At 46.4% G+C, this 24,785-nt stretch overlaps 1 protein-coding gene across 6 annotated transcripts in view; it reads left to right on the forward strand.

Annotated features, from left to right (window-relative positions):
- The window catches only part of DTNB (dystrobrevin beta), a 350,654-nt gene extending 334,363 nt beyond the window's left edge, over positions 1–16,291 (forward strand). For all 6 annotated transcript variants that reach the window (XM_054022674.1, XM_054022675.1, XM_054022676.1 and 3 more), the window contains 2 exons: positions 6,442–6,477; positions 8,833–16,291. In XM_054022674.1, the coding sequence (XP_053878649.1) occupies positions 6,442–6,446 (5 nt within the window). In that variant the 3' untranslated portion in view covers positions 6,447–6,477; positions 8,833–16,291. The remainder of the gene's footprint in view (positions 1–6,441; positions 6,478–8,832) is intronic.
- The last annotated feature ends 8,494 nt before the right edge of the window (positions 16,292–24,785 follow it).

Raw genomic sequence — 24,785 nt, forward strand, 5'->3', positions numbered from 1 at the left:
GTCCTGGTCTGTGGGGAGTTTGTTTCTGATGATGAGCTTGGAGGGGCTGGGGGCTTGTTTAAAGGACAGAAGTGGGGGTTCAGGAAAGTTTTCTTTCAGGATGGGGTCCCCGTTGCATATGGGTTGTAGTTGTTTGATGATACCGCGTCTGGGCTCCAGTGTGGGGTGGCAGATGACCACCAGTAGTGTGAGGTCAGAGGGGGTTTAGGGGTTGTCCACTGTCTTGCAGATATTTGAGGCAGGCAGCTATGCCGTCATTGTGAGCGACATTGGTGTATTGGGAAGTGACATCCATGGTGGTAAGGATGGTGTTCTGAGGGAGGCTGTTAATGTTGCAGAGTTTGTAGAGGAAGTCAGTTGTGTCCTGGAGGAAACTGGCCCTTTGTGTGGTGAGTGGTTTGAGGATGGTTTCTATGAGTCCTGATATTCTTCAGTCAGAGTGCCGTGGCCAGATACGATGGGTCTGCCGGGACTCCCTGGCTTGTGTATGTTGGGAGCATGTCGAAGGTTCCTGGATGGGTTTGTGGGGGATGGGTTTGTAGAGTTTCTCTTGGAGTTATTTGGGGGAAGGATTTGATGACATCCGTAAGTTCCTGGGTAAATTGTGGTGTGGGGTCTTCTCTGAGTTCTTCATAGTAGGCTGTGTTGGAGAGCTGTGGGTTGGCCTTGTTAATGTAGTGACCGCGATTGAGAACTACGGTGGAACCCCCTTTGTCTGCTGCTTTGATCACTGTCCAGTGGTTAGATTTCAGGGACTGCATGGCTGTCCTCTCAGCAGTGGAGAGATTATGGCGGATGCGATGTTTGTTAAGGATTTCGCAGTCAAAGGAAACCTGCACAACACTTTCAAAAGATGAGCCTGGCAACTTAAATTCATTACTCTGCTAGACACTAAAAATCATAGACTGAATAGAGACTGGATTTATGGCTTATTACAGCAATCTGTAACCCTCTAACCCCCTTTTTCTCCTATGACTGCAGAGGTGGTAACGGGCCACGCCTGTTCCTGCCCAGCTGAACCTGCTTGCCCTCAATTCCCTGTTCCCTGGCTCTTCCTGCAGGTGCAGTTAATAGGTTTACCTGGCCACCTTAGCCCCTTCCAGTCCTGCGTGGGGTGGACACCCCATCACAGTGTGCATGCACCCATGGGTGAGAGTTTGGCTAGCAGTATTTGATGAGCGCATGCCTGTGCCCTAAATGTCCTAGTGATGGTTATTCTTTAGTACAGTTAGTTAGTACTGTGAGTTTTTTTGGCCATTGACACAAAAAAAACCCAAACATTTTAAAATCAGATATTTAGTTTTTAGGCCAGGACCACCTCCATCCCTACCCCCCACAGAGGGTCTCTAATAGAATGTCAGAACCAAAATCCTTAGGGTTCAAAACCGGAAGCTTCAATGACATTTAAAGACAGGCACTCCCAATGCCTGTTTTGTCTTGGGGAGGGACATGCCCCTGAGCAGTGGTCCATATGTTGCTCCTACTCAAAACAAACTCCTAAAGCTAGAGAAGTCTGCCTAGAATTGTTCCTCCTGGACTGCTTGATGCAAGCCTCCTTGACACCGAAAGGAAAGATGCAGCTAAACCCCAGTCCTCCCATAGTTTCTCTCCAGGGGCACTCACAGAGCTGAGATTCCACCCCAGGCTCCTGGGCTACATAAAACAGGGCCACTGGTTCTTCGTGTGCCTTTCTCCATTTGGGTAAAGAGCCCTTTAATGCCCGATATTTTCTCCCAATGAAGATCCATATACACTGTCATCAAGTCACCTCAGTCTCCTTTTGGAGAAGTTAATTAGCTTGAGCTCTTTAAGTCTCTCACTGGAAGGCATTTTCTCCATCCCTCAGATCATTTTTGCACTCTCCTATTTTTCAACCTCCTTTTTAAAATGTGGGCACCAGAACTGGATGGAGTATTCCAGCATGGGTCTCACTAACGCCATAAAGAGAGGGGAAATCACCTCACTGCTGCTACCGTATACTACTCCCCTGAGGATTGCATTAGCGCTTCTTTTTATATCATCACATTGGAGCTCATGTTGTGTTGCTCGTCCACTGTGGCTCCTAAATCCTTTTCAGAGTCATTGCTTTCCAGGGTACAGTCCCCAGTTCTGTAAGCATGGCCTGCGTTTGTGCCAACGAAGAGAAGGTTAAGCATGTTCGATGGGGGCTCAGAGGAGCAGCCATCCTAGTGGTTAGCACACCCAACTTCTGGCCCTTGCCCCTATGGTCAGGTTGGCAGTGATACCTGTTCCTGACTGTAAGGAGGGGATCTTTTGCTTTCCACCTGCATCTGGGCCTCAGCCCTTAAGGTGGCGTGGTTGGGGAACCCAGGCCCTCCCTCTCCCATGGGCCCCAGCGGGAAGCAACACCAGAGGGTCCTCCCTGCAGTGAGTCCAAGTCCACTTCCTTGGGCTACTTCCCACCAGTGGGTCCCTTCAGTTTGGGGCGGGCCCCTGTAGTCCTAACAGTCAGTCTCAAAACAACAAAAATCCAAAGGGACAGGGCCCTGCAGGTTCTCAAAGGGGTTGGTTAGAGAGGGCTCCACCTGTGGGCCTGACCCCTCTGTGGTCCCCTCTCAGGCACAACCTTTTGTCTGGCTGCCTGGAGAACGAGTCCTCTCTCCTATAACCTGCCCAACACCCTCTGCCTGTGCTTCTGAGCCCCTTTTAATCTGCTCCTCCAATCAGAACATGCTCGGCAGGCTGGGGGGGGGGTCTACCTGGGCCCACTATTGTTTTTTAACCCCCTTGGGCCCAGTATGGGATTTGTATCCCCCATCACAGGTGACTTGATTACAGTCTGGGGTAAGTATCTCCATGGGGAACAAATATTTATTAATGGGCTTTTCAGTCTAGCAGAGAAAGGTCTAACGTGATCCAGTGGCTGGAAGTTGAAGCTAGATAAATTCAGACTGGAAATAAAGTGTAAATTTTTAACAATGAGACTAATTAACCATTGGAACAATTGCCAAGGGTCATGGTGGATTCTCCATCACTGGCAATTTTAAAATCAAGACTGGATATTTTTCTAAAGGATCCGCTATCCCTTTACCCAAATTACTAAATTTAGTTTCTGACATGAGCCAACTCCCTTTGAAATTCCTCCATGCAATGGTTCCTTCTGGCCTTGGAATCTATGAATCTGTGATTTCCTTGTTCCTAGGTGTATAACTTTGCATTTGGCTGTTTTAAAATTCATTTTGTTTGAATTAGCGGAGCTTACCAAGCGATCTGGTTTGCTCTGTAGGACTGCCCTGCCCATGTCCTCATGACCACTCCCCCAATTTCTGTCTCATCTATACATTTTATCAGCAATGAGGGCTGGAGAAAGTGAGAGACTTCAATAGCGCAATCTGTTTAGCTTTGATAAAGAAGATTGAGAAGTAGCTTGATTACAGTGTCTGAGTACCGTCCTGGGGAGCAAATCCCAGGTACTAAAGAGATCTTTAATTTAGCAGAGAAAGGCATAAACAAGAAGCCATTGCTGGAAGCTGAAACCAGACAAATTCAAATTAGAAATCAGGCACAAATTTGTAACAGGGAAAGTGATTTAACCATTGGAACAAACTACCAAAGGAAATGGTAGATTCTCCATCTCTTGATTTCCTCAGATCAAGACTGGTTACCTTTCAGAAATATATGCGTTAGTCAGCACAAATGATTGGGCTCCATAGAGCGGTAACTGAATGAAATGTAATGGTCTGTGATATGTAGGAGATCAGACTGGATGATCTAATGGTCGATGAGTTGATTAATCAGTCTGGGCTCCCTGTCAGATGTTTCTTTCATTCCCTCAACAGTTGGACTGAAGTATGCCTTTCCCTCAGTCCCAGTGATACCAAGGTTCCTGAGGAAACTGAGGCAGGATGCAGGATTTAGGATCATGATAGCCTCCCCATGGGGCAGGCTGTTCTGGTACTCAGATCTGATGAACCTCTCAACGCAGACTCCAATCCACCTTGCCTGCTGTGCCCAACATAGTCTCACAGAACGAGAGTCAGAGTCTGCATGCAGACCTAGCATCATGACATCTGAAAGCTTAGATGCTGGTTGGATGACCTCTAGCAAAGGAAGTTCTTTAGCTGATGTTCAGAACATTCTGCTCCAAAGCAGGAAAGCCTCAGTCAGACTGACAGAAAGCTGAGCGGAGGAGGTTTCTATCTGGGCACCTCAGCATCACCTGTCTCCCTTGACATCACCCATTTCAGCATGACTGGACTATCTACTAGCCCTAACAATCTGGACTTTCTCTCAGCACCCTAAGGATACAGCTAGCAGCAGTCTCTGCACATGAGCCTCCTATCCAGGGACACGCTATATTTTCCCACCCTACAGTGGCAAAGTTCCTTAAAGCCTTTTTCATGTTTTTTTCCCAGTTTCGGAACCCTCTCTTGGGACCTCAATATAGTATTAGCAGGGATGATTGGTCCCTCTGAAGCACCCGGCATTAGCCACCGTCAAAAGACAAGATTACTGGGCTGGATGGACCTTCGGTCTGACCCAATATGGCTATTCTTACGTTCTTATGTCTCCTGTTTGAGCCCTTAGTAAACTGTTCCCTACACCACTTACCAATGAAGGCTACCTTTTAAAATAGCTTTTACACCAGCTCGAAGGGTAGGGGAGAGAACCTTGTGGTGGGTCCATCTTATATCATGTTTCATAAGGAGAGGGTCACCCTCAGGCCTCATCCCATGTTCCTGCCTGAGGTATTTTGGAGTACCACATGAACCAATTTATTCATATCCCATTTTTATTCCCCAACACTCACTCAATTCCAGGGGAAGCTAAACATCATGAAATAGTAGTAAGGGCATTATCGTACTAATTGTACTAACTTAACAAGATGAAGTCATTTAGGAGCACACCTAGACTTTGCCACTTCGTGGCCTTTGCAGATAGGATATAAGGCAGTATCCTCTCAGAAATTCTCTAAATAGGTCTCCACATGTATAAGAACATGTTACGAGTTAGCCAAGTTAGAGCAACCTCCTCACGTTGGAGCTCATTCCCCTAGAGCTCAGGCAGCCTCTGTTGCCTGTTTGAAGAATGTCCCTATTTCTGAAATCTATAGGGCAGCTACATGTATCTCAGTTCTACATTCCCAAGATGCTGTTCTTTGGTAGAGACTTGCAAATTGGATGTCCACACTAGGAGGGCTGTCCTGAAGTCACTGGTTAAGTAGGACTCCTATTACCCACCTCCAAGCAAACAGTACACAAGAACATAAAAACGACCATACTGGGTCAGATCAAAGGTTCATCTAGCCCAGTATCCAGTCTTCCGACAGTGGCAAATGCCAGGTGCCCCAGAGGGAATGAACAGAACAGGGAATCATCAAGTGACCCATCCCCTGTCTCTCATTCCCAGCTTCTGGTCAACAGAGGCTAGGGACATCATCCCTGCCCATCCTGGCTAATAGCCATTGATGGACCTATCCTCCATGAATGTATCTGGTTCTTTTTTTTAACCCTGTTATAGTCTTGGCCTTCACAACATCCTCTGGCAAGGAGTTCCACAGATTGACTGTGTGAAAAAAACACTTATTTTGTTTGTTTTAAACCTGCTGCCTATTAATTTCATTTGGTGACCCCTAGTTCTATGAGAAGGAGTAAATAACACTTCCTTATTCACTTTCTCCAGAGCAGTCATGATTTTATAGACTTCTATCGTATCCACCCTTAGTCGTCTCTTTTCCAAGATGAAAAGTCCCAGACTTATTAATTGCTCCTCATATGGAAGCCATTCCATACCACTTATCATTTTTGTTGCCCTTTTCTGAAGCTTTTCCAATTCCAGTATATCTTTTTTGAGATGGGGCGACCACGTCTGCATGCAGTATTCAAGATGTGGGAGTACCATGGATTTATAACTGTTTGTTAGTCACCAAAAGTAGAATCCATGTCTACAATCATGCGAAGAAGAAAGAATGGTTACTTACCTTTGATAACTGGTTCTCCAAGATGTGGTGTTCACACAGATTCCACAACCTACCCTCCTTCCCCGCTACTATGGAGTCCTACTCCTCTGGGATTCTGTATTGGCGAGGTAACTGAGCGCCTCTTGGGACTGCTCTTCCCTTTATGCTCTCGGGTGGGGGGATGAGGACATCTAGGGTGCAGGTATGGCCCCAATGGACACTGCCAGCCAAAACAATGTGATCTCTTGTGCATGGGGAGCGACTAGAGTGGAAACCATGTAGACAGCGCATCTTGAAGAAAGACAGTTACTATAAGGTAAGTCACTGTTCTTTACCTTCCATGCCCCACAGGAGTTTGTGAGTCTTTATTCATTGTCATTGTCATTGTCATTCATTGTTTGTAAAGTTGTTTGCATTCCTGGGATGAGAGGTGCCCTATCAGAGCAACATTGGCTGGGTTTTTTTTCATTTTGTTGCAGTCAGTTACCTGCCTTATAAATTTTTCCCCCCATGTGTTACAGGTTAGATGGAAGAACCCAGACTGCACAGTAATTCAAGTAAGTATGGGGATCTTTCTTCTTCCCTAAGACCCTGCTCCATTCCTGCTGCTGTAATGGATATGACTGACTCACTCATAACCTGACATCATTGTCCTTTTCCTTATTTATATTCATGTACAAAATGGAGAATATTCCCCATTGATCTGTTACTGCACATCCTCTGTAAAGTGTCAGGTTTTCATTCTAAAGACCCAATCATGATTCCATTTAAATTAGTGGGAAAACTTCTATAAACCTCAGTGAGAGCAGGTTTAGTATCATTATTCTCCTACTGTTTGTGCTGTGGTAGCACTTAGAGGCTTAGGTCAGGCAACAGGACCCATTGCTCTAGTTACCTGTACAAACATGCAGTAAAAATACAGTTCCTAACCCAGCGAGCTCACAATCTATCTTATAAAAGGACACCACAGGTGGCGGGGAAGGATGCGATAACAGTAACAGTAAAGACTGGACCCTGTGTTAATAATGCCCCTGAAAAACAGGAATAAAATCTTTATCTTCCCCCCATGTGAAAAGCCTGTAGGAGGCATTGGCTCAGGTTTCTGTGCTGATCCGGTCACATGATGTTTGGCATACCCACCAAAGGTGATCTTTCACCACGTTCAGTCAGGAGAGGGGAGAAACACCACTTGGGGAGCACAAATCATAATCCAGAAGTGGTTAGCTCAGGGACTGGGAATGGAACGTGCAGTCTTTCATTTCCAGGTTTCTGTTTCTGGGCCACACCAGGTCAGAGGACTATAGCTCTGAGAAGTGGGTGGGAGATACACAGACTTTGTCTTCTAAGTTAGCAGTTCAAACTCAGCCCATCTACATAGTGGGCCTGACGCATTAACAGCTGTTAAGTGGGCTGTGTGAAACAAGTTTCTCACTCCACACTGCAAAACCAACATTGTCATCTAAGGTGACTTGCAAAGGGAAAGAAATGGGGCTTATGCGTTTTGGGGGGTTTGTTTGTTTTTTGTATGGATAAAGGCAGCCTGAAAGTGGCGGAGGATTCTGGGGAGGGGGAGGGTTGTTTTTACATTAGAAATTCAGCTCCCGTTTAGCCTCGGAATGTGTCTGGTAACTGGAGAGTCAGTGACATGTTATCACAAGACTGAAAGTGGAGAGGGGAGGGGATTGTTAACCAGACTGGTTAAAAACACTTTGTTTGTTTTTGTTAATACCTAATTACTTACAATGATTGGCTACCATTTTGGAGAGAAGAACATCTCTGTTAAAGATTCAGCACCTTCAACCATCCATGTAAAGTTGAACGCTAACAATCCTTTGCAGCCCCCAACAGGTCTTCCAGCAAACCTGGGAAGGACCAGAGCTGACATTCCTGGCATTGCTAAATTAAAAAACAAATAAAAACATACCAACCAGCCCCCTTCCAGGCCTTCTGTGTCCCTCATGATGGCTCAAAAAAGGACCCAAGCCCTTTTTAAAGAAGAATAACTTACAAGTCGCCTTTAAAATCTAGTTGTTCTCCTTCAAGTGGCCTCTGCACATTCCCATGTGTGCGATCAAAGTACTTATGCCATGAGCTTCTGGAATCTTCTGGTGAGCGGAGTTGTCGCTGTTCCCCGCCCCTTGCGAAGGCTCCTGAGGGTGTCAGTCCAGTTCCATTCTGTCTGGCCACACAAGGTGCAGTGGGCTCCAATCCCACCCAGTGTCCTCGACGATTCCCTTGTTGTTTTTTCTTCTTTCTGCCTCTTGGGGGCTGTTTCTGTTTGCAGTTAGATTGGCAGTTAGTCAGGCTTTGCGTAAAACAGAGGAGGAAGGTTCATGCAACGGCAACCTCAGGCCCTTCAGAGTCTGGAGAGCTGCCTCGCCCCCTTGCTGACAGGGACTGCTCTTAGGGCTGTTGTCTAAGGCTGCTTGCTGTAAGTCCAGCAGTGACTTTGGAGAGATGCTCTCCACACGGGCTGTCTGACTGGCATAGATGGCAGGTCTCTGGGTCTGTCCTGGTCAGCTAAGTCCAGTGCCAAGGATCCAGCACATGTTGACTCTGACCTAGTGTGGTACTGAGGACCTGGCACCGTTGACTGGAGAATTCACACTCCCCACTCCAGTTTCCCCAGTTCATCAGAGTCCTAGAGCAGGAATTCTGGTACTAGGAGGGAACTGAAGAGTGGTTGGACCCACTTCCAGGGGTGGGGGTGAGCGGCCCCAACAGACACTGCTTGCCAAAAGATTCTGGAAGCTCACAGTATAGAAGCCCTGATCCCATGAGTGCGAATGTGCAGAACTCCAGTTACTGGTAAGTAACTGTCATTTCCTTACAACATATGCACAAGTTTGAACTATGCTCTCCATATGGAAAGTGTTTCTCGCTAACTGTCGTGTGTGTTTCCAATGGCACAGGCACAGAGGGTTATGAAGCGAGCTCATGTTCTAACGAAGTCTCCACATCCTTTGGAAGAGGCATGTTTCAGCCGATACATACACCATTGTGCAACTGTGAAAGATCACAACCAACCACCTGCTGTAAGGGAAGGGAAAGGAGCTTTCTTTTAACTGACTGAAGGGCTTTCCCTCTGGGCATTTTCCTCTGAGACTATTGCATGTACTATTTTCATAGGTGTTTGCCAATGCTAATCGGACAATGCCCCATCAAAAATTCAACAAAGCGTTTTTGTGGGAGGTTTCAAAAGAAAACTGTTCTCTTGTAAAGTGCACTGATCTCTTCTGATTTCCTACCTGAGCAGTGTCATCTCATCATGCGCTGGTGGTTTCACTCATGACCGTTGACTTTGGATGTGCATGTAAACTGGATTTTAAACCATTTGAGTTTTCCTGTGTGTAATACAAAGGGAACTCTGAGTACAGATCCTTTAAAAACACACACTTTCTAAAAATACCACTCTGTCTATTAATGTTTGGTTGCCATAGTGTTTGATACTGCATGTCATTCTGAGAGTAAATGACAGGGCATGCCAAGAGTAGAGGAATGCAGAGCAAGGAGGGGGGAATGGCTGTAATTAGGATCATAAAACTTGGATGAGATGCCTCCTGGGGATTCCCAACTCTGTGTATTTTTCTTTTAGACTCTGTTAAAAATTACTTGAATGGTTCTTGGCAAGCAGGGGAATTCAGGAATGACCACTGCTAGGTTCAGATTAGTGCCTGCACATTCATTTGCAAGAAGCAAGTATATTTTTATTTAAATTTAAGGAGAAATAACAAAGTTGTATAGTCGGAGGTTTGAAACTCACCACTACCTGGATCCTTGCTAGACTCTCTAGTTTTGTAGCTACATAGAAAACATTGTAATCAGTTCCAATCACTAGTGATTTTATTTTATTTTATTTTATTTTTTCTTGGTGCTTAGGAATGTTATTTTTAGCAGAAGAGCTGAGTGCCCTAATGCATCTATAAATATTTATCAAGGGCGATGAATGGAACGGAGTGATAAACCCTGAAACCACCCCTCAGCTTTTCTCCCTGTCTCATCCGAGATGCAAGGTTGGTTCTTGGAGGAAAGTGCTCGTTAGGTGCCTATAACTCTTTGGGGGAGAGAAAATAAACATGCATGGTGGCCACAGGTTTAGTCAAATATAAATATTGTGAATGAGCTGTCAAGAAGGAAAGAAAAGTGAGGATAACCTGGTTCAGTGTGTTAGCTTTAGCCTGCCAAACACCACACACTTGGAAGGGTTTGTGGCTGTCTTTGTACACGTTTTCAGTATGATTAGCTGAATCATTACCCAGACGTTACTCTGGTTGCGGCTGTACAGATGCAAGAAGGGGATGTGTGTTCTGGAATTTTAAAGGATGAAAGTTTTGCTAGTGGCTGGCTCAAGGACCTGCCGGTATAGACAGGAGGCCATCGGTGGTTAGAGACATTGTGACTGTGGCTTCATCGTATCTTCACTGTGGGCCCTCTTTTTTGTCCTTGATTTTCATGCACTTCTTCCCCTACTTACCACCCTGATGCCCAAGGTCTGGTTAGTAAAATGCTGGCTTCAGATAAGTTTCCATTGCTCCAGCTGTGAATGGACCAGCAACAGTACCTGGGATTGCTATGTCTCACCCACCAAGCCTGCTTTCAGACAGGCAAAGGTCCTCTTGACATTTAACTTCAATAACCACAGCCAAAGCTGTGTGCAGAAATCTGTGTGGAAGGAAATATGAATTGTGAACTAGAATAGGCCTTGGGGGATGCTGAAGATGAACTGGAAATAGGCCTTATGTGGTACAGTACATCTAGGAGAGGAGTAGATGAAAGTTTTTGCCTTTTGGACGTTCCGAATGAAAACATAAATTTTTCTCCCCTAAATGCCACTAATCTGGGTCAGAATTACAGTGGAAGGGGAGACGCTGTACATCAGCCAGTGACTATGATTTACAGCTTTTCTAGAGAGACAAGATTGGGGAGGGGATATCTTTTATTGGACCAACTTCTGTTGGGGAGAGAGACCAGCTTTCAAGTTAGTACCACACCCACCATATCCTGGGACCGGCATGGCTACAACAACCGTGCATATTGCAGCTTTTCTGCCCCATGATTACAATGTGAAAGCAAGCTACATGGACCAACCAAATAGCTGCTCATTCTTTTTTTATGTTTTTCCTGTTTATTCATTTTCCAACGCCTCACTTTTGTTGCCACCATTAGTCTAATATTTAGAGGCTAAAACTTCCACTGTATCTGCTCGGTTTTGCAGCTCTTGGAGGTGAAGACACTTCTCCCTAGAAGAAAGGGAATATCTGTCCCTATAGGCTGTCTACACTGTAAGAGATCTATATGACAGTGGTTAAAACAGCAGTGGTTGCCACCACCTTCTCTACACTGGGGCTCTCACCAGTAGAGCTGAACCAGTGGTAACTGTGGTGGGAGATATCCTAGTGCAGATAAGGCCCCAGTGTCTGTGAGTTGGGAGCAGAGATAACTGTAGTATGATGATGGTGATGCTACGTTTCTATAGCACTCTCCATCCCGAAGGACAGTCAGGTACTTTGATCACAGATTATAGATAGTGAGAGGTCGTTGTAACCCCCCTGCAATGGAATAGCGATTTCACAGCACAGAGCAGCACCACCAGGACCAAATGCACTTTGTTAGTTTTGTTGTTTGCTGCCTACTATAAAAGGAGGAGCATTTCCTCTATCAAAGTTCCAGGAAGCTAATTTCACGTGCGCACAGGCGTTACAATACTATGATCATGTCTTAGCCTGTTGTAAGCTCAGCTAAGGAACCTGTGACAGCCTTTTCTGTATCAGACTATTAGAGAGTTTGCTTACTCTTCTCTTTACGCTGAACTCTGTGATTGAATAGGCAAGTTCCACTGTGCAGTGAAACGTAGCATTTCTGCAGAAAGCTGTGGCATCTGCTTTTTGTTCATATAACTCTTGACAGGCTCAATGGGCTTTTACAGCCAGAGACAGTGCATCGTCTGTGTATATTAATGTGACCCTGTGTGCCAGGGTTCTGGATTACCTCACCCACAGTGCCATATATTTGAGTCTACAAAGTGGTCAGCAAATGCTTCATATTATTGTAATGAGGGGGTCTGCAGGTTGCTTGTCAGTGATACTGTAAGCCTGTCTTACCTGATGTGATACCGAGAGGATGACATGGGTTTACCTGACCACCTCTTGCACAGAAGCCATTTGTGTGTCACTCTCATGCTAGAGTCGCTGGGGAAAAAAGTTTTTTTCCCCAAGCACCTTACAATGTTAATACACCCTGCAAGTAGGAATGGTGAACTGGGGAATTAAATGTCAGGGAACAGAGAGCCGATGGGTCATTTACAAACTCCAAGGCCATTTCCCCATAGGTGATCATTAAGGCCTAAACTTCAGTTACATTTGTCCTCGTTAACCTGGTACGCTCCCGAGAGCTTCACTCTGCCATTTGCCCTGAGTCAAGAACAAGGTTGCCATCCAGCCTTATCCTGTTGCCATAGTGCTGCTAGGGAGCGCTCGCCAGCAATTCCCAAAGAGAACCTGGTGAGGGGGCTGCAGAGCGACCTTGTGACGTTGCCGGCTGTCGTGACCTGTCTTTGGGTGGAACTGGAGCTCTGCTTCCCGCCCATTGGTACTCAGTACGAATACCTTTGGGGAGCACCTCCAAGCCACCTTCCAGCCACTTTGTTCTCCCTTCACTCTGCCATGGAGCTGAGACTGCTCCAAATGCCCGTTTCCTGATGGCAAGAGCAGCACAAGCTCGGGGGAAGGAGGAAGGCACAGACCGGTACAGCCAAGCTTTGAATGTGACTAAACGGGTACCATTGCCCAGAGCTTTTAGGAACCCCTGCAGCATGTCATAGTGAGATAACTGATGTCAGGTCTTGTATGCACGGCAAGTTACTATGCGGCAAGCCAGGGTGTGAATCTACCGCCCACCAGCTTACCTCACTCGGGAACATGGCTTCAGTGCAGTGAAAGTCCTGTGCTGGAGCAGTGCCCACAGCAAGCTGGAGTGCTATAGATTCACACCCTGGCTTGCCATGCAGTAACTTGCCGTGTGGACAACCCTTGGTGAGCACAGCGTAATTCCTGTGTGACGTGCCGTGACGTCTGGGACAGCTCCTCACTCCCCAATGCAGAGCACTTGCTGTGGTGACATGACATGACATTGTCTGGAAGAAAATAACTCACACATGTTAACGTTGGAAACTCTGCTTAGAAACTATTGTTTGCCTTGCAATAACTGCCTTAAAGCCCCTGGGCTCAACCTTCCCGGCCAGGCTTTAATATATTTTATTGGGCTGGCTTCTCTGGCGTTACTTTACCCCACTCTAGGCACACATGCCCGCACACTTTATTAAGTCTGTTTCTAACCTGTCAGCGAAAACAGCGCTTTCCCACCCATCTGTGCTAGTCTTCACTGGACACAAAATTGAACCTTTGGAGCCTGGGTGATGTTCTGCTCCACTACACCAGAACGACTCAGCCCCAGGTCAGTGGAGTAGTAGCCATGTAACAGAGCTAATTCTGATCCTGTGTGTAATATAGATACCCTATAGAACTCTAGCATGCCACATAGATGTGGCATTGATACTGATGTAATAAACTGCAGTAAAGCAGGTATCACCCGCACTCTGCCCTCTGGCCCATCTCTTCTGGGACGCCTTCAGACATTCCACACCCCTGAGCAGCTTCAAAAGGCTGCCATTGGAAAAAAAGGCTTCAAAGAGATGTTTCCTTTTTTCCTTCAGATGTGGAGCTTTTTCTGCCCATGTTCCTGTACGTTTTTTCCAGGATGTGTAATAACATCAGAGTCACGAGCCAAAGATACAGGGCCTGATACAAAGCCCATTGAAGTCAACAGGAGGCTTTGCATTGCCTTCAGTAGGCTTTGATCAGGCCCATTGTGCAAAGCCACATTGCTCGTTAACGTGCAGTATCGCCCTGGCTCTGGCTAGACGCTGGCTAGGTACTCAGGAGAAGAGAGGAGTTTGACAGAAATCATTGTCTGTCTCCAGTGAAGCTGAATAACTGGTGACGGTGTCTCAGTGACGTTTGGTGTGGAAATGTTGGCTGTTTGTTTTGCAACCTCCTCCTATTTCACGTCTTGGTGAGCTTTGACCAAAATGCCTGTTTTCACACTGGAAACGGCCAAAAATTCATATTTTGCAGCCATCTCTGCTCAATGCGTCCTATTTTTTTTTTTAAATAGCCTTGTTTTCACTGGGAAAAGGGCCTGTTTTTTTGAGCAAATACTGTACAAAACAGTGAAGGGGTTTTGTTGTGTGGAAGGGGGGCAAATGGACCCATTCTTGTCTTCACAATGCATTGCCATAGGATGGCAACAGCAGCCCTATGGCAACCTCTGCGTGTGGTGGGGCCTTGGGCTCCCCATCTGCACCCAAGTGCATGTCACTTCTGCAGTCTGGCCTACTTCAGTTCTCTAAGAAATGACCCCTCCAAAGTGCCGTACAGATAAAGTACAGTTTATCCCTGCTCTGTTCTGTTTGTAAGGGATGCTTGAACATGCTCTTGGGGCTGAAACTTTCTTGCAGGCTGTGGGGCTATGCCCCCAATTCTTGTGTTTTCCATGGATACTGGGGTGACTTATTAAAGAAGAGGCTGTCTCCAATGAAGGCTCAGACACTGGATGGAATAGTGCAGACTAAGGACTATGCTATGTGTAAGCAGGTGCAGCGAAGGTGACCGGAAGGTATGTCCACAGTGCAGAACTGCAGCATAAAGACAACAGCTGCGACTAAGCCTCCCAATTCATTGTCGCTTGGTCTGAGGATTGTAACTGGCTCAGATGTGGCTAGGAGATTACGCCTCCCACAGGTGGCGGAAGCTTGCTTTGGGGGGGTGGAGGGATTGCAGGGGGGAGCAGGATGGGCGCTCTGCATGGGGGGTAAGACTCGGTGCAGGGGGGCAGAGGAGGGCGGCCAGCTACAGACTGGGAAGGGAGGTCCCAGAGGTTCGTGTCTCTCGCCAGCCACCAGGGGTAGCTGCTCCTGGCCCTGGCCCAATCACCACAGTTCCTGTCTACCGTCCAGCCTGATCCCAGGGGTGCGGCAGACACTCCAGGTCCTCCGGGTCCCGCTCTTGCCTTCATCTCCCCCCCGCCACGTGCGTGCAGTTTACAAAGATTGGTTCCCAGAATGATGTGTGTGGGCAGAAATATAGATCAGCCCCCACCGTCCCCTGGTTCGGCTGGCCCAGATGTCTCGTCCTTCCTGGCGATGGGAGAGAACACACAGGTTTGTGTGCGCTTTGAGCACCACCTTGTCCGCTCAGCTCACCTCAGCCAGCCGTAAAATGTTCCAAGTAACCCGCGGAGGCTCGTACGTTGTGCTGTTTAACTAGGGAAGGAAAATTCCTTTGGTTTTATGAAGTGCATCTTACTACAGGTTTAAAAAGAAAACCATTCTCGAGCTGGGCAAAACTGTTGCCGTTCCAAGGGAAGGAATTAGTGCTTCCCCCTCCTGCATGGCCTGCTGTGGAGGGAGCCCCGCCGTGGGGTGTGGAAGCAGTACAGCAACAGGCGCTGTTAGTTACCATGGAAATGTCTATAGAACGGCTGCTGGCCGGGGCCTACCAAAGCAGCGATTCCATGAGGAAAGCCAGAGCTGACACGGCTCCCTGCACAGCATTGCACAAGGGATGGGAACCGCTGTTCAAACCATACCGGGTTTTGGTCCTCGCTAAACTTTCAGCTCTGTGATGGACTCATGGGTTCATCAGCCAATATCACCTGGTGTTTGTTGGGGAGGTGAATGTTTGCGGTGGGAATGGGATTCCCCGTTAGTCCTGGGTAGCGGAAGCTGGAGTTTCATGACACAGCCAGCGTAGGCTGCACGGGCAGTTAGCACTGGGAGCAGCGTCCTCTCAGATGTGGGTCTCCCTCATGCTATTTTCCACATAAAATTACTATGTCAGTGATGTATAAAAGGAAGAAAATTGGCTTCAGCAACTCATACAGACTTCAGCATATGTGTGCTCAGTGGATGTCCAATTCCTTTAGAGACCCTGCTAACTTGCAATCACTAGATGTAAAACAAAGCCAGGCTCATTCATATCCGGTCTGGTGGCCACGAGCAGAGCTGGCAGGGATCACACCTTTTTCTTCCATGTATTGCATAGAAATCTGCCTTGGGATTCGAGACCGCTGTGGAATGACTGTACTATTTCAAATTTACAAGTGTATGTAAGTGTGTGTGTGTGTGTGTGTGTGCGTGTGTGTAATAAATCCATACGAGTGGGTGGGTGTGAGTGCGTGTCTGTGTGGGTGTTCCATAAACAAATGTTAAAAACAAGATTCTGTACATGTTGGGAACGTGTCTAATATAAATCTGTAAACTGGAAGCCATGTTCTGTCATCTGCCAAATATTTAATAAATTAGTCCCATCCCTATGGGGGTCTCTTGTCTGTGTGATGACCGTAGAAAAATATGTTTGAGATGTACATGAAACAGCAAAGCTGTTTTAACATGAACTTACTGCTCCAGAATAAAAGCAGCTGCCCATAGTTCATTGTGTATTTCTATTAAATGCCAGAGCCAGGAGAATATGCACATCTGTCATGAATACAGGTCAAATGGAACAAACCAGCCCTGATCATGATAGGGGCGCCTGCAACTCCATACTCATCTGGGTGCTCAGTAACGCTCAGTGCCTAAAGCCCCTTTCAAGATGCTTCCTTTCCTGGATGAGCTCAGGGCTCAGTGGTATTCAATAGTTAGGACCCTACCAAATTCACAGCCATGAAAAACACATCATGGACCGTGAAATCTGGTCTCCTCCCATGAAATCTGGTCCTTTGTGTGCTTTTACACTATTCTATACAGATTTCACAAGGAGACCAGCGTTTCTCAAACTGGGAGTCCTGACCCAAAAGGGAGTCACAAGGTTATTTTAGGGGGGGCCACGGAATTGCCTCCCTTACTTCTGCGCTGCCTTCAGAGCTCGGCGGCTGGAGAGCAGTGGCTGTTGGCCGAGTGCCCACCTCTGAAGGCAGCGCCCCGCCAGCAGCAGCACAGAAGTAGGGGTGGCAATACCATACCATGCCATCCTTACTTCTGCGCTGCTGCCTTCAGAGCTGGGCAGCCGGAGAGTGGCGGGTGCTGATCAAGGGTCCAGCTCTGAAGGCAGCAGCGCAGAAGTAAGGGTGGCAATACCGTACCTGCCATCCTTACTTCTGCGCTGCTGCTGGCGGCGACGCTGCCTTCAGAGCTGGGCTCCCGGCCAGCAGTCGCCGCTCTCCAGCCACCAGCTCAGTGCAGAAGTAAGGGTAGAAGTACTGCAACCTCCCCTACAATAACCTTGCGACCCCCCCCCCACACACACACACACAATTCCTTTTTGGGTCAGGACCCCTACAGTTACAACACTGTGAAATTTCATATTGAAATAGTTGAAATAATGAAATTTATGATTTTTTAAATCTTATGACTGTGAAATTGACCCAAATGAACCGTGAATTTGGTAGGACCCTATCAATAGTATTTACCCCACAAAAGAGGATGGATTTTAAAGGGCAGCAAACATACTGTAGAGCAGCGGTTCTCAAACTGGGGGTTGGGACCCCTCAGGGGGTCGCGAGGTTATTACATGGGGGGCCGCAAGCTGTCAGCCTCCACCCTAAACCCCGCTTTGCCTTCAGCATTTATAATGGTGTTAAATATATCAAAAAGTGTTTTTAATTTATAAGGGGGGTCGCACTCAGAGGTTTGCTATGTGAAAGGGGTCACCAGTACAAAAGGTTGAGAACTACGGCTCTAGCGTATATAGATTTAGGTACATGCAGCCTCTACCTCAGATGGGATCCATCACTCCTGCTGAAGCCCTTTAAAAACTTTGTACGAGAGCTTGGAAGAAGGGTATGATTACCACCCTTACCAGTAGGCCAGTGAGTGGAGTTAAACTGATCCTACCATAATTTAATTACAGATTCCATAGAGTACCAGTCTGAAATCTGCCCGACCCCATATGAGCTGACATACCCAAATTAAACTACAAAGCATACAATTATCCGTAAAGAAGGTGACCAATTTTACTAAACTTCAACAGAGAGTAGTAAGCAGCTCTGTTGCAGTTGTTTAGCATCCTATCTATCCAGGCATTTCTGTCCCTATCCTCATAGTACCTAGGCACTTAGCCATGTTTGCTCCTCACCTGTTGCCCATGCAAAGTACATAAAGATCAGGAATGTCCTGGAACAATGTGTTCTTCAAGTAGTGTCCTGTGGGTTCTCTACTTCTGGTGTGCTCACGCCCTGGGCGCCTTACCTCAGAGATTTTTGGCAGTACTGCCCGTTTGGCCCACGCAAGCGCCCTACGCTTTCTCGTGCCCTGCTCCTAGGCTGTGTAAGGCAGCTTGGATGAATGAACCATTCTCAGGTCCTTCTCAACTGCCTCAGCCTGAGATGGAGCGTTAGTGTTCCTTACCATTTGAAGGCTACAACATAGTCTAGTTATCTTTCTTTATTATATTATTTTCTTTATTTATTTTAAGTGGTTTAGAGGGGATTTCTCTTGATCCCTTTTCCCTTTAAGGAGGGTGGAACCTTCCTCCTTCACAATAACCATTGCCCCGGGGTATGCCAGGCCCTCCAGGCTTCAAGAGGTGCATCTCTTGCTGGGAGTCCATACGGGTTGTTGATGGGCATCGATCCTTCCGGTCAAGGGTAGGGGCCTTGGCAGAGACAGATGCATCCTGGAGGCAAATCCTGGCTGCAAGAATGGTGTCACCAGGAAGGCTTCAGCTTCCTTGATGGGATGCTGTTCCAGGAAGACGGACTGATAAGCAGAGATGGGGTCCACTTATCGAGTAAGGGGAAGAGCATATTTGGATACAAACTGGCTAACCTAGTGAGGAGGGCTTTAAACTAGGTTCGAAGAGGGGCAGGTGACCAAAGCCCTCAGGTAAGTCAAAAACATGGAGGCCTGGGAGAAGGTTTGGAATTTGGGGGGAGCATGAGCTGTTCTAGCAAGGATAAAGGAGAGCCAAGACAGAACTGAGGGGAGGGGATCAAATCAGTATCTTAGATGGCTGTGTACTAATGCAAGAAGTATGGGGAATAAGCAGAAAGAACTCAAAATGCTAGTAAATAAAGACAACTATGACATAGTTGGCATCACAGAGACCTGGTGGGATAATATGCATGACTGGAATATTGGTATAAAAGGATACAGCTTGCTCAGGAAGGACAGGCAGGGAAAAAAGGGAGGAGGTGTGGCCTTATATATTAAAAATGTACACACTTGGACTGAGGTTGAGATGAAAATAGGAGACATACTTGCCGAAAGTCTCTGGGTAGGATGAAAGGGGTAAAAAGGGTGATGTCATGGTAGGGGTCTACTACAGACCACCTAACCAGGAAGAAATGGTGGATGAGGGTTTTTTTAAACAGCTAACAAAAATTATTTATTTAATTTAATTTATTTATTTATCCAAAGCACAGGACTTGGTGGTGATGGGGGACTTCAACTACCCAGACATCTGTTTGGAAAACAACACAGCAGGGCACAGATTATCCAATAAAATCTTGGAATGTATTGGAGACAATTTTTTATTTCAGAAGGTGGAGACAGCTACCTGGGGAGAGGCTGTTATACATTTGATTTTGACAAATAGGGAGGAACTGGTTGAAAATTTGAAAGTGGAAGGCAGCTTGGGTGAAAGTGATCATGAAATGATAGATTTCAGAGCGGTAGCTGAGTTAGTCTGTATCATCAAACACAACGAGGAGTCCTTGTGGCACCTTAGCAACTAACAAATTTATTCATCTGATGAAGTGGGCTGTAGCCCACAAAAGCTTATGCCCAAATAAATTTGTTAATCTCTAAGGTGCCACAAGGACTCCTCGTTGTTGTTGTTGTTTTGGAATGATAGAGCTCATGATGAAGTGAGTATTCACACACGAAAGCTTATGCTCCAATACGTCTGTTAGTCTATAGGGTGCCACAGGACTCTTTGGCCAGCAATGCCCCTCTGCCATGTACATTGGCCAAACCGGACAGTCTCTATGCAAAAGAATAAATGGACACAAATCTGACATCAGGAATCATAACATTCAAAAACCAGTAGGAGAACACTTTAACCTGTCTGGTCACTCAGTAACAGACCTGAGGGTGGCAATTTTGCAACAGAAAAGCTTCAAAAACAAACTCCAACGAGAGACTGCTGAGCTGGAATTGATATACAAACTAGATACAATCAACTTAGGCTTGAATAAAGACTGGGAATGGCTGAGCCATTACAAATATTGAATCTATCTCCCCTTGTAAGTATTCTCACACTTCTTATCAAACTGTCTGTACTGGGCTAGCTTGATAATCACTTCAAAAGTTTTTTCTCCTACTTAATTGGCTTCTCAGAGTTGGTAAGACAAGTCCCACCTTTTCATGCTCTCTGTATGGGTATATATATCTCCTCAATATATGTTCCATTCTATGCATCCGAAGAAGTGGGCTGTAGCCCACGAAAGCGTATGCTCAAATAAATTTTTTAGTCTCTAAGGTGCCACAAATACTCCTGTTCTTTCTGCAGATACAGACTAACACGGCTGCGCTCTGAAACAGGACTCTTTGTCGCTTTTTACAGATCCAGACTAACGCGGCTACCCCTCTGATACTTGACACCATGATTCTAAGGAATGGTAGGAGGGAGCAAAATAAAAACAATGGATATCAAGAAGGCAGACTTTAGAAAACTCAGGGAATTGGTAGGTTATATCCCATGGGAAACAAGTCTAAACAGAAAAACAATAGAAGACAGTTGGCAGTTTTTCAAAGAGACATTATTAAGGGCACAAGAGCAAACTATCCCATTGTGTAGGAAAGATAGGAAGTATGGCAAGAGACCACCCTGGCTTAACCAGGAGATCGTCAATGATTTAAAAATCAAAAAAGAGTCCTACAAAAAGTGGAAACTAGGTCAAATTACAAAGGATGAATATAAACAAATAACACAAGTATGTAGGAACAAAATTAGAAAGGCCAAGGCACAAAACGAGATCAAACTAGCCAGAGACATAAAGGGTAACAAGAAAGCATTCTACAAATACATTAGAAGCAAGAGGAAGACCAAGAACTGGGTAGGCCGGTTACTCAATGAGGGGGAGAAATAAAAACAGAAAATGTGGAAATGACAGAGGTGCTTAATGACTTCTTTGTTTCGGTTTTCACCAAGAAGGTTGGTAGCGATTGGACATCTAACGTAGTGAATGTCAGTGAAAATGAGGTAGGATCGGAAGAGGCTAAAATAGGGAAAGAACAAGTTAAAAATTACTTTGATAAATTAGATGTCTCGTGGCACAAGGGCCTGGTGAAATGCAGCCTAGAATACTCAAGGAGTTGACTGAGGAGATATCTGAGCCATTAGCTATCGTCTTTGAGAAGTCATGGAAGATGGGAGAGATTCCAGAAGACTGGAAAAGGGCAAATCTAGTGCCCATCTACAAAAAGGGAAATAAGGACAACCCGGGGAATTACAGACCAGTCAGCTTAACTTCTGTACCTGGAAAGATAATGGAGCAAATAATCAAGCAATCAATTTGCAAACATCAAGAAGATAATAAGGTGATAAGTGACAGTCAACATGGATTTGTCAAAAACAAATCCTGTCAAACCAACCTGATCACTTTCTTTGACAGGGTAACAAACCTTGTGGATGGGGGGGAAGTGGTAAACGTGGTCTGTCTTGACTTTAGTAAAGCTTTTGATGCCGTCTCGCATGACCTTCTCGTAAACAAACTAGGGAAATACAACCTAGATGGAGCTACTATAAGGTGGGTGCAAAACTGGTTGGAAAATCGTTCCCAGAGAGTAGTTATCAGTGGTTCACAGTCATGATGGAAGGGCATAACGAGTGGGGTCCCACAGGGATCAGTTTTGGGTCCGGTTCTGTTCAATATCTTCATCAATGATTTAGATAATGGCATAGAGAGTACACATATAAAGTTTGCGGACGATACCAAGCTGGGAGAGGTTGCAAGTGTTTTGGAGGATAGGTTTAAAATTCAAAGTGATCTGGACAAACTGGAGAAATGGTCTGAAGTAAATAGGATGAAATTCAATAAGGACAAATGCACAGTACTCCATTTAGGAAGGAACAATCAGTTGCACACATACAAAATGGGAAATGACTGCCTAGGAAGGAGTACTGCGGAAAGGGATCTGGGGGTCATAGTGGACCACAAGCTAAATGTGAGTCAACAGTGTAACACTGTTGCAAAAAAAGCAAACATCATTCTGGGATGTATTAGCAGGAGTGTTGTAAGCAAGACACGAGAAGTAATTCTTCCGCTCTACTCCACTCTGATTAGGCCTCAACTGGAGCATTGTGTCCAGTTCTGGGTGCCACATTTCAAAAGGATGTGGACAAATTGGAGAGAGTCCAGAGAAGAGTGAAAAAATTGATTAAAGGTCTAGAAAACATGACCTATGAGGGAAGATTGAAAAAATTGGGTTTGTTTAGTCTGGAAAAGAGAAGACTCAGAGGGGACATGATAACAGTTTTCAAGTACATAAAAGGTTGTTACAAGGAGGAGGAAGAAAAATTGTTTTTCTTAGCCTCTGAGGACAGGACAAGAAGCAATGGGCTTAAATTGCAGCAAGGGAGGACTAGGTTGGACATTAGGAAAAACTTCCTAACCGTCAGGGTGGTTAAGCACTGGAATAAATTGTCTAGGGAGGTTGTGGAATCTCCATCATTGGGATTTTTAAGAGCAGGTTGGACAAACACCTGTCAGGGATGGTCTAGATAATTAGTCCTGCCACGAGTGCAGGGGACTGGACTAGATGACCTCTTGAGGTCCCTTTCAGTTCTATGATTCTCAGTGTATCCGCTGCTTGGGAGAGTCTCATATCCTGCAGAAGTGCTCCATTTGCAAGGCAGGGCAAGGAAGAATCAGGAGATAAAAACAAGACTCTTAATGATGGGGTGTTCCCCCCAGCTGGCTTCAGATCCAGGCCAGGAGACCCTATCTGGACATTGGTCTCTTAGTGAACACAGTGCTCCATCAACTTCGCCACGTTGACCTGGGTCTACCTAGGATAAATCCACAGAGAAGACTCGTAAAAAAAGGAGCCATCCTCCCCAGAAGGAGTCTACCTCAAAAAAAAAAAAAAAACCAACCCTCAGTCCCTCTGAAGTAAGACTGCTGCAGAGACTTCTCCTCCCTCTCTGAGTACAGTTGAGGCTCCAGACATTCTCCATACCGACCGTGTGTCCAGGGCTTCAGGCTCCTCTGAAAACAAAGGCAACAAGCATACCTCATACCACAGAAGCAGGACACTGCAACAAGAGAACCAAAGCATTACATCTCTAGGAGAATGGCACCCACATCTCCTTTGGTTCTGTCTGTATCAAAGTCGACCCTTAAGATGGCCTCGGGACTGGGAAAAAGCCATGTTTCTCACACGGTCTCAGCACCTCCCAAGGCATATTCATTGATACCAAGTACTTTGGTCAGAAGGGACTTTCCAAAACAACATACACCCTCGGTACTGACAATGGAACGTGGTCCCAGTCTTCAGTTCCACCCAGTACCGCAGGAGTTCAGATTCTCTGGGGACTGACCTGTTTCAGAGGAACCGCAGTCTCCGTGATTGGTGGGTATTGAAAGATTATCAGTACCAAGACAGGTCTCCAAAGTGGGACTTTACCGCAGTACCACTTGACTCTCCAACACCTTCAGAGAGTGCAGGGGCTCCTCCCCCTTGATAAGTTGGAATTCTCCTATTTGAATGTCTCGGTCCAAGATTCCCCTCCTCAGACAAGAGAATTTCTTCCTGACACTTTGAGAAGAGAGGAAGTTACATCAAAGACAGGCCTATGTCCCCCCGACCTGGTTCGAGCATCAGTGCCATTTGGTCCCCCCTCCAGTGGCCATACTGGGATCCTTGGGCTGTGTGATGGGGTGTCCACTTCACACAGGACTAGAAGGGGTTAAGGTGGCCAGGTAGGCCAATTAGCTGCACCTGGAGGAGGAGTCAGGGAGCAGGGAGTGGATTAAATGAGGCTTAACTGGGCATGACTAGGTGGGACCCAGAAAGCCTAGGAGCTGAGAGCAGAAGGGGGCTGCTGGGAAAGGCTGCAGGAGGAGGAGGGAGTTGGTTTGGAGCTGGTACTTCCAGAGAAGGCAGGGAACGAGGAAGAGAAGGAAAAAGTCCAGGGAAGGAGCAGTGAGGGCTGAGAGGGTAGAGCTCAGAACTGCTGAGCTGAGGGTCTCTGGACTGGAACCCGGAGTAGTGGGTGGGCCCGGGTTCCCCTATTGGCCACTGGGGAAGTGGCACGAGCAGGGCAGCACAAAAGAAGGACTGCCTGGGACTCGGCGTAGAAAGACTTTGGGTGACCCCGGATCATGACCCACCGGAGGGCTGAGTCATGAAGAGGACTCTGCGGTTCTTGGAGTGAGTTGGGTCCGCAGGTTGAAAGGATGATGGGAGAGGCACCACTTGAAGAGGGCACACCAACTGGCAGGGCTAATCCCCAGGACGGCCAGCAGGAGCCACCATTGTGTTGAGTAGACCCTGTGACAGGCTGCATACCAATAGCAATTTCCCCAGGCCCCTAGTCTTTGTCATGGGGACTAAAGGGGGAGACGCTCCCCTACTCCAAATATCCCTCCTCTTCAATTTAGGATTGTGAACTATTGAGCTCTCGTACTGACATAAATCACACAAATTATGCCAAATTCACCACTTTTATTGAGCATCTGCCAGCTGATCAGCATGAGAAGTTTCAGGTTATTATTAACAAGGGTCAACTGTTAGCAAAAACATTCTTATAGTCCTCATTAGATGCTGCCAACACTGCCATCGCTACAGCAGCGGTCATGTGGAGGGTGTCCTGGCTCCAGTTATCTGGATTGCCAAGGGAAGTCCAAAACACAATTGAGGGCT

Source organism: Malaclemys terrapin, chromosome 3, assembly GCF_027887155.1.
Source record: "Malaclemys terrapin pileata isolate rMalTer1 chromosome 3, rMalTer1.hap1, whole genome shotgun sequence".
NCBI lineage: Eukaryota > Metazoa > Chordata > Testudines > Emydidae > Malaclemys > Malaclemys terrapin.